This window comes from Populus trichocarpa, chromosome 3, assembly GCF_000002775.5.
Source record: "Populus trichocarpa isolate Nisqually-1 chromosome 3, P.trichocarpa_v4.1, whole genome shotgun sequence".
Taxonomy (NCBI): Eukaryota; Viridiplantae; Streptophyta; class Magnoliopsida; order Malpighiales; family Salicaceae; genus Populus; species Populus trichocarpa.
The window spans coordinates 4,302,557-4,319,661 of NC_037287.2; the positions used below are offsets into that span (position 1 = coordinate 4,302,557).

The window sequence follows — 17,105 nt, forward strand, 5'->3', positions numbered from 1 at the left end:
AAACCCATTTCCGAATGCAAAAACCATTTCGATGCAAGTTTTAAAGCAAGCGTTTTTTGAAAAAAATTCAAGCAACTCTCATGAACAAGGTTTCATAAAGGTTGAATTTTAGATTTCGATGCAGGTTTTTCTCTTAATAAAAATGTGAAGTTACCTTTTGTTTTCATGAATTGTTGGTCAAAGGGCTTCGAGTTTTAACTCGAAAGTTTCAGAGAAAATAAAATCTTTGAAGCATTTATTTTACTTGTAGGAATAATAAAGCATAACCATATTCTTTTGAAGATCTCATTTTACACGGGACAACATTGTTTACCAACCCAAATTGCTTGTTTTTTTTATTATTAGAAATGACTTTATCAGGCATGTAATGTTGGCTTTGGCTCTTTTGTTATGAAAAACAAATGATATTTATAAGCTTAAGAGGTGTTAAAGGGCTCTCTGGACTAAGGATCATTAGCACTCGTTCCCAGACCTTTATTTTTTCTTCATTTTGGTTGATGGACTCCCAGACCTCGGGATTCTTGTAAAATGATCTTTTCATGCCTCCAATGTCAGGCTTGGATTTCTTTGTCTTTGTTTTCTTTATTTTGTTTTGGGTATCATCATCATCATTTTTACTTTTGCACGACATGCTCAGCCTTTGTAAATCTTTGAATCTCTACTTACCCTCAGCTTTTATTATGGCACTTTTAGTCTTTCCATTGATCATTGAGGATCTTTTTGTATAATTCTAAGGTCAAATTGCTTTTATAATCCTTGTACTTACCCCTAGTGTGGGCCGTGATCCAAATTAGGGTTTTTTTTGTAAGAAAACTTTTACTACGCTCAACAAGGACTTGCAAAGGATATTTTTCAAGTATTGTGAAAGAATTATCAAAGATAACTTCTCATCATCTTAAATGCATGCATTTAGGATTAGTAAGCTTTGTTCTCATCCATTGTGATTAGTTAGACATGCAAAATAGTTTCCATCATAATTACATTATGAATAATTATTCAGCCAACTAAAACTCAGCTTTAAAGTTAGTTTGAAATGGTTTTAGGTTCATTTTTCAGGTTTCACTAGGAGATCACTTGAATTCTCAAAACTCGCTTGTTTAAAATGAACACTAATTCGACTTCTAAATTTGTACTAACATCTTTGATTTCCCATTTTTTTTTATTGAAACTTGTTTTATCATTTGCAAAAACGATGTTTATGAGCCTATGAGATCATGGGAAAGGCTATTCAGAGTTTTTTAGAGTTTATAAAAAGAAAACTACACTAAAGAATTATAGGCCAAACTTTGATCTTTATTGATTCCTCAACACAGTACATTATGCATGGTACTTCTTTACAACATTAAAGTTTACAGTCTTAGGTAAATCATCTCTATCCATTTTAGTCGAAATTAAGGCTCCTCTAGAAAAGGCTTTCACCACATATGATCCTTCATAATTTGACGCCCATTTGTTGTACTCTTCTTCTAAGATTGAAAACATCTTTTTCAATATAAGGCCTGTTTCTTTAAATACCCTTGGTTCGACCCTTTTATTATATGCCTTAGCTATTCGACTCTAATATAGTAGGTGATGACAAATTTCTACTAATCTCTTCTCACTGATTAGATTGAATTGTTTAAACTTCAGTTTCTCCCATTCTGATTCTTTCAGTTTTACATTTATTAGAATCCTTAATGATGAAATCTCTACTTCTAAAGGCATCACCGTCTTCATCCCATATTCTAAAGAGTAAAGAGTTGCATCCGTAGAAGTTCTAATTATAGTGCGGTATGCATGAAATGCGTACAAAAGTATCTCATGCCAATCTTTGTAAGTGATTATCATCTTATGGATGATCTTCTTAAGATTCTTATTAATTGTCTCGACAACACCATTCATATTGGGTCTATAAGAAGAAGAATTAGAGTATTTAACCTTTCACTTTATGCAGAGTTCAACAATCAGTTTCCCATTAAAATTCTAAGCATTATCAGTTATCAACTTTGTTGGTAAACCGTAGCGACAAATCAAATTCTTTTCAATGAACTTCTAGACCACCTTTTTGTGTCACAAGTGTATAAGAACTAGCTTTTACCTATTTATTGAAGTAATCAATAGCCACCAAGATGAATATATGCCTGTTATTGGCTTTAGGATTGGTCGGTCCTATAACATTCAATCCTTATATATCAAAAGGTCAAGGTGAGTTTATATTGAACAGAGAAGCTGAAGGCATATTTATCTTGTCACTATATATCTAACATTGTGACACTTTCTAATATAGTTAATACAATCCCTTTCCATAATCAACTAAAAGTATCAAGATCACTGCATCCATCTTGTCATTATATGCCTATTAGTATGAGTTGCACAAATTCTCTCGTGAACTTGTTGTAATGCTTGTTTAGCTTTTTTCTCATTCAAACACCTTAGCAAAGTTTCATTGAATGACCTCTTATACAAGATTTCACCATCCGAATAATAATCCATCACTATTATTCTCAGAGTTTTTGCATCTGTTGTGAAAACACCTAAAGGATATTCCTGGTACTGGATAAACCTCTTGATATCATTGTATCATGTTTTTCCATTCGTTATCTCTTCAAGTGAGCAATAATGAGCTTGGAAATTTCTAACTTCAATGTTATTGGTTGAATTATGCTCCTAATATTGATTTGTGTCATTGAGGCAAGGGTAGTCAAAACATCAACAAACTTATTGTTATCTCTACTCATATGAGTGAATTTTATCTCATCAAACTCACAAGCCAACTTCAAGAGATGATCTTGGTATGACTTCAGTTTCTTGTCCTCAGTTTATTATTCCCCTTTCACCTGATAGATAATCAGCATGGAATCTCCATAAACATCAAGCTTTTCAACATCTAGCTTTAAAGCAACTTCTAAATTGATGATGCAAGCTTTATATTTGGTCGTGTTGTTGGTGTATTCAAACTGCAACCTCAATAAAACAGGATACTGCTTCTTTTCTAGGGAAATTATTATTGCTTCAGCCCCATTCCTTGATATGTTTACAGCAACATTAAAATACATGGTCCACCAATAATTAATTTCACTATCATCCTCAATTGCTAACACGCCCTCATCAGGAAGATCAAAATTTAGTGGCTCATAATCTTCTATAACATTATATGTTAAATGATAAGCAATTGTGCTACCCTTTACTGTCTTTCTTGCCATGTAAACGATATCATATTCTGCCAATAACACATTTCACCTTGCTATTCGGGTTGACAAGGCTTTTCACAAATATATTTAAGTGGATCTAGTTTGGATATCAACCAAGTGTGTGTAATACAACATGTACTGCCTAAGCCTTTTTGCACTCTAAAACAAAGCATAACATAACCTTTTTGTCATAGTGTACCAGGATTCATAATCATTAAACTTTTTGCTCGAGTAATAAATGGTTTGTTCTCTCCTTATAGATTCATCATGTTGGCCCAACACACACCCTATAGCTATTTTTGTCATTATCAGATATAGGATCAAAGGTCTTCCCGGTATTGGGGGTATTATTAGAGGCAGGTTATATAAATACTTCTTGATCTTTTCAAAAGCTTCTTAGTAGTCATCATTCCACACCTTGGTATTTTTCTTTCTAAGCAATTGGGATATTGGCTTGCAAGTCACCATAAGCTGGGATATTCCTTGATTGCTTACTATGAAGCCCAACAGTTTCCCTGACTTTACCCCAAACAAACACTTTATAGGATTTAATCTTAATTGAAACTTTTCCAGCCTCTCGAACAATATTTTCATAATTCATTTTGGAGTCTGACCCAATTTTAGTAATTTTTCTAGTTTACTTATCCAATCATGGATGCAAATAAAATATCAATGGGCTTTTAAAAGAATATCTCAAGATTTTAAAGCAACAATAAGATTGAGAAAAGATATTTTATTGAAAATGCAATGCAATTCCCAAGACATGTGAAAAACAAGATATAAAAAATATGGTCTCAAAGACCTCGTTCACAAAATTTAGCTAGCAAAGCAAGGTTATGACATATATATCATCTCCACATCAAGTATCCCAACTCAAACATTTGTGGCTTTCAAAATTGACTCATGTGTGAGCTTATTGCATTTCTTGGAAAACAAACCTACACCTCCTTATGGCCTCCATTAAGGCATGTGTTAAGATTTCATAGACAATATCCGGGCATAGGTCACGAGATTGGTCCATGGTAAAGTATAGGTTTTTTGCTAGCTCGAGGAAATCCATAACAATTCTTCTTTGTAGTAGCTCTTCTCTTTTTTTCTTCTAAATCTCATACTACAAGGTGAAATTAAATTCAAAGGACTTGTATTTCTCCTTCGAATTAGTAAAAAAATGCAAATGTATGGAAATGCATGATTGGTTGTGTATGTCATTTGCAAAAAAAAAAAATATGATGAGGAACTAGATCAATTTGTTCTTGGAAATCTCTCACTAAAGACTCCAAACCTATAAGAACTTTTTGCCAATTAAGAGAAGTATTGGCCTTTTGCGATCTAGTCTTGTATCCTCAATAGAATAAGGTGAAGATGTATGACATGGCATATTATTATTCGTGTCCTATGAAGTGTCCATCCTAAAAGATAGGTTCTAGCTCATAAAGGTTTTGGGTTAAACTAACCTAAAGACTTTTCAGGCTCCCAAAATGTCCAATTATTAGTGGGGTAACTCGATCACTTAACCTTAAATACTATGAGCATGGGAAAAATTCCATAATACCCTATACATAGGGTGACTTCCAATCTAAACGGAAGTTCAAATGAGCATCAGTGGACATAAGTCATGCTCGCCATCGTATCTCCCCGTCTAATTTTATAAAGGGATAAGCTCAGGTCCAAAGCTTTTATTGGCTTTTCGTGAAGTGTGTGAATAATAACATGCATGTGAATGCAATAATTAATAACTTGAATAAAATAAACAATGCTAAAAATAAATAAAAATATTCACATGTAAATAGAAATTAAAAATAACATAACATGAGATAATAAACACAAGTAATTAGGTTCAACCTTAAAATTCCCAATGAAGTCGTCATTATGTTGCACCTCGATGGATGTCGCAGCAAGGGTCAAAAATACATTTCGTGAAAAATTAGTCACCACCTAATAATTAGAGGAAACTAGAATTTCTAAAAATTAACACTGGTTCTAGAGATTCAAGTAATGAGTTAAGTATACTTAAAGGAAGAACGATGTCACTCTTACATCTTTTTTTCTTATGAAAAATTACCTTTACTATGTGTTTTTCTCTTAACTGTCTTTTTTTATTGCCATTAATTATACTAATTATTTTCAGGTTATCCTGAATTTATTCTTAAGAAAAAAACGACATCAGTCCCTACAAATAAAAGACTCGTTGAAAAATAATGTTCATCCCTAAAAAGAGAGATTACATCAAAGTTTTTAGAAGAATAAGCATTGGACCTATATAGATAATAAGAATTGGACTTTAGAACTTAGGAGTGGCAAAAATAGACTTTGAACTTTTTGTTCAAAAATTTTATAAATTGAAAAACATTTATTCATTGTTTATATATATATTTTAAGAAAAGATATGGATTTGTTTTTAATTTTTTGATATGTAGTCCCAATAAATCAATTTACTTAGGCCAAGATTTTAATGAGCTTGATAAACATGCTGTTAAGCTAAAAAATGCATGAAAAAACAATACATTTTTTTTACAATGCTAAAATCAGGAAAATGATTTTTTTCTTCTTCTCATTTTTTATACTAAAAAAATATTACATTATTTTTTAAAAGCTTGGCCATAATGCAATTAAAACATTTATTATTATTTTTTTATCCTTTTGGTTAAACACGTAAGAATATGCAAATTAAAACAATTTTTTTTATCACTATATTTAACACATGCTGAAAAATAAAAACCATTCATCATACACACATATCCTTTTTTATTAATTAACTCACACCAAAAAATCATGTAAGTTTACAAATCACAAAGTCGTCCCAAGAATTGTAAAACACCTTGTCCAGAAGGTCCGAATAGTCACGGAAGCTGCTGGAATACACTGGATGTGAGGGAGCAGTGGCAACTCATGGGCTCCACAAGCCACCGCCACTAGCTGCGCATGGGACCATCGCCATCAGCGTTGGAATGGTAGAAACTGGTGGATCTTAAACAACTCTTCTTTCTCTTTCTTTTTATGTCATCGGTGAGATTCACCTTCACATGTAAAAGATAAAAAAAAATCACATAACACAATCAGTTTTTATTTTCTTCTCTCTACTTGCTCGTCACTTTCTCTCTCAGCACCGTGGTTGATGACTAGATTTGAGGTTGTTGGTTGTCGTAGTGGATGTACTAGCGTCAATGGTGGGTGTTGTTGTTATCAGTTACCACACCCATGGAGAAAAAAACCATAATCCAACATAGAGAAGGGTAGTCAATTTTGACAGAGAGAGAGAGAGAGAGCGCTTCGTGAGGGGGGCTATTGTTGGCCTATTGAGTGAGGTGGAATAGGCGTTGATGGTTGTTGAAGCTGTCGATGGTAGGATGGAAACTTGTGGTTGAATTCACAATGAAGAATTTGCTTCTTCTTTTTTTTTTTTGAGAGCAAGTTTTTTTTTTTATTGTGGGTGTCCAGGTCAGCTTATGCGCACATCGACTAATCTTTTGAGACTCTAAAGTTAACGACCATGTAAGTCTCCGGTGGTCATGAGATTTGTGGCACTCGAACTAGTGACATCTGGAAAGAAAACCCAGAATCTGACCAGTTGAACTACAACTCTCATAATTAAAAGTAAGTGTTTTGGTTTGATTAGTAAAGGAAATGAGATTTTGGTTTTTTATCGTGGGTTGATGAAGGGTGGTTTGGGTTATCAATCGAGAGGGGAAATTTAATTTTTAATTGGGAACAATAATTTAATCACTTTTTATAAATTTATTCTTGGTCTTCAAAATCAAGCAATTTTGAACAATCAAGCTTTTGATTCTAATTTTTTTAATTAAATTCTTTATTAATTTTTAATTTGACTATTTATTTCAAAATCATTCTTGAACTTTAATGTTTTTTTCATTCTTAGTCAAACTAAATTAAATTAAATCCTTTTTTAAAATTTTCTCTTCAATTAAAATCTCGACTATGATCCTAAAACTCTCAAACTCAATTTTTTACATATGATACTTGATTATCGATTTAATTTCAAAGTCCGGCTATTTTTGTATTTTTTTAATTTTTTTCTATTTTTGCATTTCGCATTTTTTTATGATTGTCAAGATTTTTTTGACATACAAATATTAAATGAAATGATTAAAATTAACTAAAATTACTGAAAATATTTTTTTTATTTTTCAAAACATATATAAAAATAAAGGATCAAAATTGAGTTATAATAACACTAGTAACATGAATGATAACATGCATAAACAGTGGCAGATTCGGTATTAGTGTATGTTTAATGATTCGGGAGGACATGGGTTGATGTTGGGTATAAATTCTAACTTAGAAAATGGACAGTTTGAGGTATGCAAACACACCTATTCTAGTAAACAACTGGTTTGTTGGGTGGCAGGGCAGGGAGATGCTGGGGCAGTTGTCGAAAGTTTTTGACAATTAACTGTCTTAGGCAAAGCTAATCAGATTTGTTGTCATTGGGGATATGAAGTTTTTATATAGATTGAATATAGGTGTGTAGCCTGTAAATTCTGTGAGGAGCAGAACTATTATGCATATAGCATACATATATGGACTTGTGTATACTTTTATTTGAGATCAATAAAAAGTTGGGATTATTTTTATAATTTAGTGTGTTAAATTGTGCATATTCTATCAACAATACAGGATAGTGTGAGGGATACCTCTCAAGAAGAGGAGGAAACACTTAATTAAGATAAACATGAATGGATCGACATCAAAAAGCGAAGTCTGGTGGGGGCTGGATTACTGCTAAACAGGGGCAGAGATTTTGACGAGAAAATCAACCCTGTGACATGGCATAGAAGGAAGGTTCAAAAGCAAAGCAGGCAGAGTCGTCGTCCTATAAACAGAAACCGCGTCACCACTTCCCACTTTGATCCAGACAAGAAACCCTCTCTTCCTCAACTGCAGCAGCAGACTCTCTCCCTCCCTCCCTCCCTCCCTCCTGTTCCATTTCCATTTAAGTGACGCAGCGTTGTTTCTTTCAATGGCGGCGGCGTCTCTTCTTACTTTTCCTGTAACTAACAGTAGCATCTTATCGAATCTAATCTCCGAATTCCTAATTTTATCGAACCATAATCAACTCTTCTTCTTCTTCTTCTTTATCTTTGCTTTCTTTCTTTCTTTCTCTCTCTCTGTCTTTCTTCTCTGCAGAAGACTTCGTCGACGGCCCAAAACCCATAACGACCCCTTACTTATTGACCCTTCTTTAACGAAATTGATTAATGGAGCTCGAAAAACGGGTGAAAATGGCAAGACCCGTTTGCCCCATTCGCTTCTTCTTGATATCTTGCCAGGTGCACTGACAAGTGGTGACGTGGATAAGACCGGGTCGGGTCATGAGGAGGAGAGAGACGGGTCGGTTGAGGATCTGCAGAGGGTTAAGAAGAAGAAGAAGAGGAAGGCGAAGAAGAAAAGATTGTTAGATTTGAAAAGTGAAGAAAATGGTTTTGGCGGTGATTCAGAGAAAGAAAGGCAAAAGCCAGAATTGGTATGTCTGTATCCTTTTACTTCTACGAGCAGTGCTACCCAGAGAAAGATCAAGCAGCAGTATGATCAGCTTGTCAAGTGCAATGAAAGCAATGCACTGACATTAGCTCAGGTTTTTCATTTTACACTTTTTTTTGTTTTTCAGTTTTTAAGAAAAATATCCTAACTTTTGTGCTATTTTTTAGAGTGGAAATGTTTGCTATTTTTGTGCAAGCTGGTTTGCCATTCTACTAATACTAAATGCATGCTAATTTATAATGATATCTGTTTGGAGAATATGCGGTCCATTTTATATGCCCCATTTCATTTTCTTGCAATGAAGAAAGGTGCTTACATAGACTACTGCTTAAGGAATTCTTTTCTTGCAGTGCTATGCTACTCATGCACTTTTTTATGTGATCAAATGATTAAAGCAAGCGAATTAACGCTAGAGTGTAGTGAGAAGAAATGTGCATAATTTGATTTTAATGTGGTTGGATTGTGATTAAGCCAGGGGGGAAAAAGATTTACCTCTGAAAGATTTTTGCCAGATTGCCACCATACTGTTTGTTGAAATTTTTGTCATGATCCGAAAACCATATAATAGGACATGAAAGACAAGCAGTGGTGATGCAAGCAGTAATATCACCTTGTTTGACGTACTTAGGTTGCCAAGCTCTAAACATGAAGTCTTGATTTCTCACAACTTGTTCTGGGCCGCAACTAGTGAGTGAAACTTCTGCAAATGGGGTTGATTGTTGGCTTTATTCAATTACTAGCTTTTAAAGGACAGTTTCCTTTATTTTAATGGTTATCTTGTATTTGTGACATAGCGAGCTCCATCACTTTTCAATTTGTCCACCTACATTGAAATGTTTAGATTCTTTGAAAGGTGGTTTCTTCTTTCACTGTTTTGGACAATGCTCTGTTCGTGTAGCCAGTCATTACTCGTGCGAACAAACCACCTTCCGACTGCTTGCTGGGTAGGATATAGCTGAAACTATATTAGTTTGAGTAGTTAGTTAATTCACTGTCACTTGTAGGACATCTTTTCATGATTTGAAGTATGGATTAATCAGAAAACCTTTAAAGAGTCTAGCAATTTGCTTGCCATCTTTATTCAGTTTCTATCTTTCCCTTTATAATCATTGAAATAAAATCTAAGCAATGATTTGAAGCAGAAAGATTCTGAATTGAACTTGGGCTGCAAAACTATGATGTTAAAATGTAGATTAAAGATATGGATGAGAAGCTCGGAGGTTTAGAGTGAGGCACAAAGTACAGGTGGGTTGAAAGAAAGAGGTTTGGTTCATGGAACTTGGGAATATAAGTATGGTCTTGAAGGATTTAGAATTGCAAACATGCCTCAACATCATTTTTCTTTCTTGCTTTCTGAAGTAGACATCATTTTTTAACATGCTTCATCAGATATTGGATTTCTAGAGGAGGGGGTTCTTTTTTTTCAAGGCTAAATCCTACTGGAGCTCGGAATTTAAGGATACATGTGAAAATGGGAAAGTGACAGGATTTTAACCTTCAAGAATATTGGTTAGGTATCAGGCACGATGGATCAATGAGTAGTTAGTTGCAAATGATTTCAATGCTCTGGCAAGTTACGCTCGTGGATGCATGTTCACTGAATGTTAGCAATGTACCCAAATAACCATTTGGAATAACCATTGTGGAAATGAAATCATGAAGGAAGTGAGCTGGTAGAACATTATATACATTAAATTTGCTTCAAGTGGTTATAAAAGTTTTGCTTCTTGTTTTTGAATTTGAAAATTTTGTTTTCTACAATAATGAAGTAAATGAGGTTTAAATGCTGGTCTTTGGCTCATGCATGCACTTCTGGGTGCAAGAATGGACAACATCATAGAATTCTCTAGGACTGCAGGGTGGAATCTGGCGCACTTGATTGATCATATTCATTATTGTTTAAATCATTTTTTACTCTTTATTATATGCATTTAAATTGGCTTATTAAGGCTATAAAAACATGTATTTTAGAATTGAGTGCTTGAACAATAGTCATACTCTTTGTGATTTGACAGTTCGTCTTGTAATACAGGTTGGAGAATTTGCAAATTGCTTGATTGAGGCTAGAACTGAGTTGCAACACAAGTAAGCATGTTGACAAATTATTCTCAGGAAACCAAATGATTGGTCATGTTTGCTATTATTCGTTAGTGTTTGTTTCCTGCTATTCTAGTCAGCTTCTTGTGGATTGACTATTATTCTCCCTCTCCAGTATGTTCACCTTTGTTAAGCATATATGAACTTGCATTGCCATTTATTACTAAATAATTCATGACGTAATCTCCCATGATGTTGGAATTGCTTCCAGCTATCCTTAATTGTGCCAAGAATTTTGTAATGGCATTCAACAATCTGTTTTCTTTTATTTCTCCTTAGGACTTGGCCAACTTTTGGAGTTTGTTTCAACTTATGGATTTTTTTCATAATTATTGATCCCATCACTTTTGATGATAGCCATCCCAATAGCCTTACCTTATCCCCCACGTGTCATTAAAGTATGTTTTCTTTCCTTTTCTATTCCTGTTTCAGGTCGGAGGTCATCAAGCGTAAGTTCACGATAACGAAGGCTCTGCTGTTCAAGGCAGACAGGTCTTCAATTGATCGCCTTCGTCAGCAGGTAAGCAATTGACTGATCAATCATATCTGTTCCCATTAAACATGGATTGATGCTTTCTCTCAATGTCAGATTTACAAGCTAGAGCTAGAACAAAAAAGATTAGAGGAGGATACTTTTGTTTATAATTGGCTTCAGCAGCAGCTTAAACTCTCACCAGCATACAAGAAGGTACAAATGAAACCCTATTTATATGACTTCAAAAAAGCTCTCGACTGCTTTTAACAAATCGATTTCCGAAGTGATGTGCTGCACTTAGAATTCTGATAGGTGTGAAATTTTCAAAAATTGTAGAGAAAGGAAGGAAATTGATGGAGCATGATCCTTTCTTAGTGCAATATTAGAAAGGAAGTTCTCATGCTTTTTCTCTGTTTTTGTTTTGTTTAAGATGCTTGAAATCAGTGCCTGTGTGGAGTTGAAGGCCAAGTCCGAAGAGGTGATCGAGACAAATGATCATGAATTTGGTGATATTTCCTTTGAAGAGCTGTTAGCACAAGAAAAGAAGGATGCATTTTGGTTGGTTGCTAAATTCATCGCACAGTTTTTCTTTTATGTTGGTTTTGACACTGCCCTGTAACTAATTTTATTTAAATCATGCAGGCAGAAAAATGGGAAATTGCGAACATACTCAAGCTGACGATAATACTGGTTCACTAACTGTATTAATGGATTAACAATTTTTGGTATGTATATCAGTTAACCCAACTGTCACAGGAATATTTTTACTACCTGTGCTTCTGTGGGCTTCATTGCTGAAAAGACTTATGGATGTTGCTTTTGAATCTTTGTGCTAGGTTTTGCCAATGGAAGCTAGTTGATCCTTAATGTTTTAGTCTCAAGACTTGAAACTTTTGCTAAACTACTACAATGCATTCAAACATTGGCTGTAGTTTGCTCCCGCCTGGCTAACTTGTTACGTAGCATTTGGTCATGGAATCGAAGCTAAGGTCGTGCTTGTCTTGAGGGCATGAAAGCCGATCATATATGTTTGAATCTCACCTTTGTAACTGAAATAGCAGTTGAAGGAAGCCAAGTCTTCCAATAAGTTTTAGTCGGAATTCAAGTCTAACGTTTGTCCACTAAAGAACCAAAATATGGACCCTTTCAATTCGAAGGATATGGTGCATGGAATGAAATCCTTTTGTAATTTATTGGCAGTTAATGTGTAGGATTAGTCATTACTAGTGTTAAACCCGCGCTCTGCTGTGGGATTGGTTTTATCTTTTCAATGAATAATTTGATAATAAATTTATAAATATGGTATAAGTTTTTATCATCTTTTTTACATTTTTCAACACCTACTGATTCTTTTTTGTTAATAATATTGTGGGTAGGATTTCAAGTTAATTTCTAATGCATTGGTATGATGTTTAGGGTTGACAATGTAATGTCACAGCTGCTGTTAGGGACATGAATGTTAGTGTAACATCATAGCTGTTGGGGACATGGATGTTAATGGACAGCAGCCATGGTGGGGGGGGGGGGAATGCAAATTTTTTGCTTCCCACATGAACTTGCTGCTCATTACATCACTGATTGGAAAAATAGATCCACATGAACTCGTTGAAAAGTGAACAAAAAAATGTATCATTTTGTATGCTATTTTCATGAATACCATGCCTGAGAAAGGGTGAGGCCGACAAATAATGAGAACAAATATCTAACAATTAGGAGGTAGGCATGCAAACTCGAAATGGAAAAGGTTGTAAATTCGTTGGGTGGACAAAAGTGCAAGCACAAAGTAAGTTTTTACCGAATTTTATGTTGCAAGGCAAAGCCTGGATTGTTGCTCCATTAACAAACATCAAAACTGTAGCAGATTGAAGCCTAAACTAAAAACAAACTAGGGGTGTTTGGGATTGTGGTAGTGGTGATGATTCAAAGTGTTTTTCACTTAGAAATACATCAAAATAAAGCTTTTTTATTTTTAAAAAATTATTTTTGATATCAGCACATCAAAACGATCTAAAAACATAAAAAAAAAACTTATTTTAAGCAAAAAAACAAAAATCAAAATTTGAAAGAGCGCGGTTTGCACCGCGTTCCCAAGCACACTTTAAGTGCAGTACATGAGAACCATCATGTTGTCTATTGTGTTAAGTAAGCAAAATTAGTTAACAGTGTATATAATAAGCAAAAATAACTATTTAAGTCTTTGGAATAGGGTAGAGTTCCGTTGCACTAAAGATTGCTCTTTGAGGTCTTCTTGTATGGCAAAAATGACCAGCAAGCTTGTAGAAAGGTAAAATCTAGAGTATAACCTCATGGATTGTATACACTATTACTTGTGCTTGTTGAACCTTGAATAGATATCTCTATAAATTTTGTTTTAGGTTTACTGAGGTCAAAGAAAAGTAGAGACTTTATTTTTGTTGTAGTTGATAGGTTTTCTAAGATGGTACATTTCATTGCATGCTATAAGAATGATGATGCATCTCGTATTGCAAACTTATTCTTTAAAGAGATTGTTCGTTTGCATGGCATTCTTAAGAGTATAGTGTCAGATCATGATGTTAAGTTTCTTAGTTACTTTTGGAAGACTTTGTGGGGGAAAGTTGGGAACTAAACTTTTATTTTTGACAACTTGTCATCCTCAAACAGATGAACAAACTGAGGTAGTAAATAGAACTTTATCCTAACTTTTGTGTGTTGTTATTCAAAAGAATTTGAATAGTTGGGAAGAATGTTTGCCTTTTGTTGAGTTTGCTTATAATAGAACTGTGCATTCGACCACTAACTTTTCTCCTTTTAAAATTATTTATGGGTTTAATCCACTAACTCCTATGGACTTAATTCTTTTACCTTAGAAAGAAAATGTAAGTTTAGATGGTGAAAAGAAAGCAAATATGGTGAGACAACTTCATGAGGGAGTTCGACTGTAAATAGAGAAAATGAACATATCGTATGTTTCTAAAGCAAATAAAGGGTGTAAATAGGTTGTTTTCCAACCCGATAATTGGGTTTAGATGCACATGCATAAGGAATTGTTTTCTAACCATAGAAAATCAAAGTTACAGCCTCGTGGTGATGATCCATTCCAAGTTTTAGAAAGGATCAATGACAATGCCTACAAAATTGATCTTCCAAGTGAGTATAGTGTTAGTACTACATTTAATGTTGCTGATATTACTTTGTTTGGCATGGGTTTTGATTCAAGGCCGAATCCTTTTAAGGAGAGAGGGGATGATATGGATCAACCCGCGAACACCAAGGACCCATTACACGTTCTAAGTGAGCCCATCACAAGGTTCAAAGTGAATGCCTTGAAAGAAGCATTGAATGGACTAGTTGTGCAAGTTTCGACTAAGTCTGAACTTGGGGATCCTTTGAAGCATCAAAAGAATGCCTTAGTATATTTAATCTATGTGTAAGAGGGGTTCAGACCATCCTTATTTGAGCCATGAAGTTTTAACAATAAGGCTACCAATTTTGTATCAGTTTTGGCCAGCCTTGTTATATGATGGTTCCATGTATTTTGTGGAATCCTAACTAATATTGGATTTTGTATTATGTGTGGGAGCATTGATTGTTTCCTTTAAATATTAGGATTTATTATTTTATTTTATTTTATTTTCTTGTCAGGTGAGGAGAAAACACAGCAAAGAAAACAAAGAAATCCAAGCTGACTTAGAAAACACAAGGCCGGCACAGTCTTCTTGTTGTGCAAAGAGAATAATTCAGCAACTTAATTGTGTTTCTAATATTGGAAGAATACCAAGAGGTGGCAAAGATGAGCATTAAAGGCAGTATCTTTTATTTTCCAAAAGAATGATAAATACAAGGCTGAAATTAAAATCTTATTCTAACTTAGAAACCAAAGGCGGCAACTTCTCCTTTAGTTTCTAGGATTATTGGGTAGTTGTATAAGCTATAAATAAGTCTTTTATTAGACCTACAATATTTTCTTTTCTTCTTCTCATCTCATGGCGGATAAAGACTTGAGACTTGTGGATTTTATTTTTATTTTGTTAGTTATAACCCAAAGTTTGTTTGGACTTAATGAATATTTTGTTTTCAGCTAGAATCCAAGGCTTCTTTATATTAGGGTTTGGGCTTACTAGTAAAAGTTTTGGGTCAGTTTTTATATGTGAGTCAATTCAGCTCACAAAGGTAGATCCATTAAGGTTAATTTTCCAGAACTATTTAAACACATGTAAGCCTAAATTTTAGCAGTCTTTGATGAATTTTGAATTTTTTAATTTTAACGTGTGAGAGAGATTCTTGCATTCTTTGCTTCTTGAACAAGCTGAATCTGACTTATCGAAGATTAACTAGCTTTGTGGCGTCATTCGACTTCATTCCAATAGTGTTAATGCATTGGGACAAGTTTTCATTATGTCACACTCCTATCAGATCTATTTCAGCTTTTCGAGATCAGATCTCAATCTTGATTATGGGTCGCGTGACCACGTGATCATAAGGTTCACATCAATAGATTAGCAGTTAACATTATGTTGGTTCATACAATGAAGAAGATTGGCATATCTTTGGATGAAATATCCAAGAGTATGATGGTGATCCAAGGTTTTAATCAAAAGGGATAATGCGTCGTTGGAAAGATTCGTATCAAGATTGAGATTAGAGAGATGAACTTTTTACCACTTTGCTATATTATTGAGGCAAAGACTTCCTATGACTTACTCTTAGAAAAAACTTGGTTACACGAGAATGGCATAGTTCCATCAACATTGCATCAATGCTTTAAGTATAGCCATGGTGGTGAAGTTAAGTGTGTTGTGGATATAAAAGAATCATTCTCTATTGAAGAATCATATTATACAGATGTCAGGTTCTATTTTGAAGAGGATGAAGAGTTGAAGCTAGAAGTCATATTTAATTTCAAAGATAAGATAAAGTAGAGAAGGATAAAACATTAACAAAGTCAACCTAAAAGTTCATCCCAAATCCTTAAGTCCAACTTTTCAAGAATTATATCCCATCAATGAAGGAAGAGCTAGTCTTACCATTATCAATCATGGTTGGACTATCACTTTATGATTCTTACTTTTCAGAATTCGTGATAGATAAAACTTCTAGAAAAGTAATAAAGCAGCTAGAAGGTTAGTTTAATCCTCGTGTCCAAATATTTTTTTAAGAATACAGGACATGGGACATGTAAACCTCATAAACTTGGAAGCTTATATGACATTTTTATAGGTGAAGGATCATCAAGAGAAGTAGGAAATATCAATGACAAAATAGAAGGGCATGTTTGGCTACTAGGAGGCGCCACACACACCATTCAAAATGCACGAATGCCTCCAACATACTGACGCGTGTATAGCAATTTTTGAATTTTAAAATTGATCAGTTACATTAAAAGATCAGCTTACCCCTTGTGGTTGTGAAATTAACAAAAAAACAAATTGAAAATATCAAAAAACCTCTAAACCCATGTTTTAATTTTTTTTATTCAAAGAACAAATATGTATTTTCTTAATACCCGGGTCAAATCATTAATGACTTACGGGTTATGAAAAAATCAAAATACCCCAACTTATAGGCATCTTTTGTTTTTCTTGGAAGGGCACAAAAGTCATCTCAATAGTAAACTTACACTGAGTGCACAGTATTTTTATTTCAGGCACGGAGGATTCGAAATTAAATATAATGCGGCGAAAAACAAGAGGTGTTTTAGCCAAGCTCTCCGACTACATCATCCCCTTTGCGGGCTTCCGGACGGAAAACAGACAGGGAGCTGAATCGTTCTTGTTTCTTCAATTGATTGTGGTTAGCCTAGCATCCATTTGTTTTTCGTTCTATTTGTTAGAATCAAGGCATGGATCCGAACACATGCATCAATGAGTCAGGATTTAAAACAG

General features: G+C 34.2%; 1 protein-coding gene across 1 annotated transcript; it reads left to right on the forward strand.

Annotated features, from left to right (window-relative positions):
- The first annotated feature begins 7,530 nt into the window (after nt 1-7,530).
- LOC18096749 (uncharacterized) lies at nt 7,531-12,559 on the forward strand. The gene is made up of 7 exons (XM_006385300.3): nt 7,531-8,763; nt 10,702-10,754; nt 11,199-11,286; nt 11,356-11,454; nt 11,672-11,799; nt 11,884-11,966; nt 12,078-12,559. The coding sequence occupies exons 1-6, from the start codon at nt 8,149-8,151 to the stop codon at nt 11,918-11,920; spliced, it is 1,020 nt and encodes a 339-aa protein (XP_006385362.2). The 5' UTR covers nt 7,531-8,148; the 3' UTR covers nt 11,921-11,966; nt 12,078-12,559.
- The last annotated feature ends 4,546 nt before the right edge of the window (nt 12,560-17,105 follow it).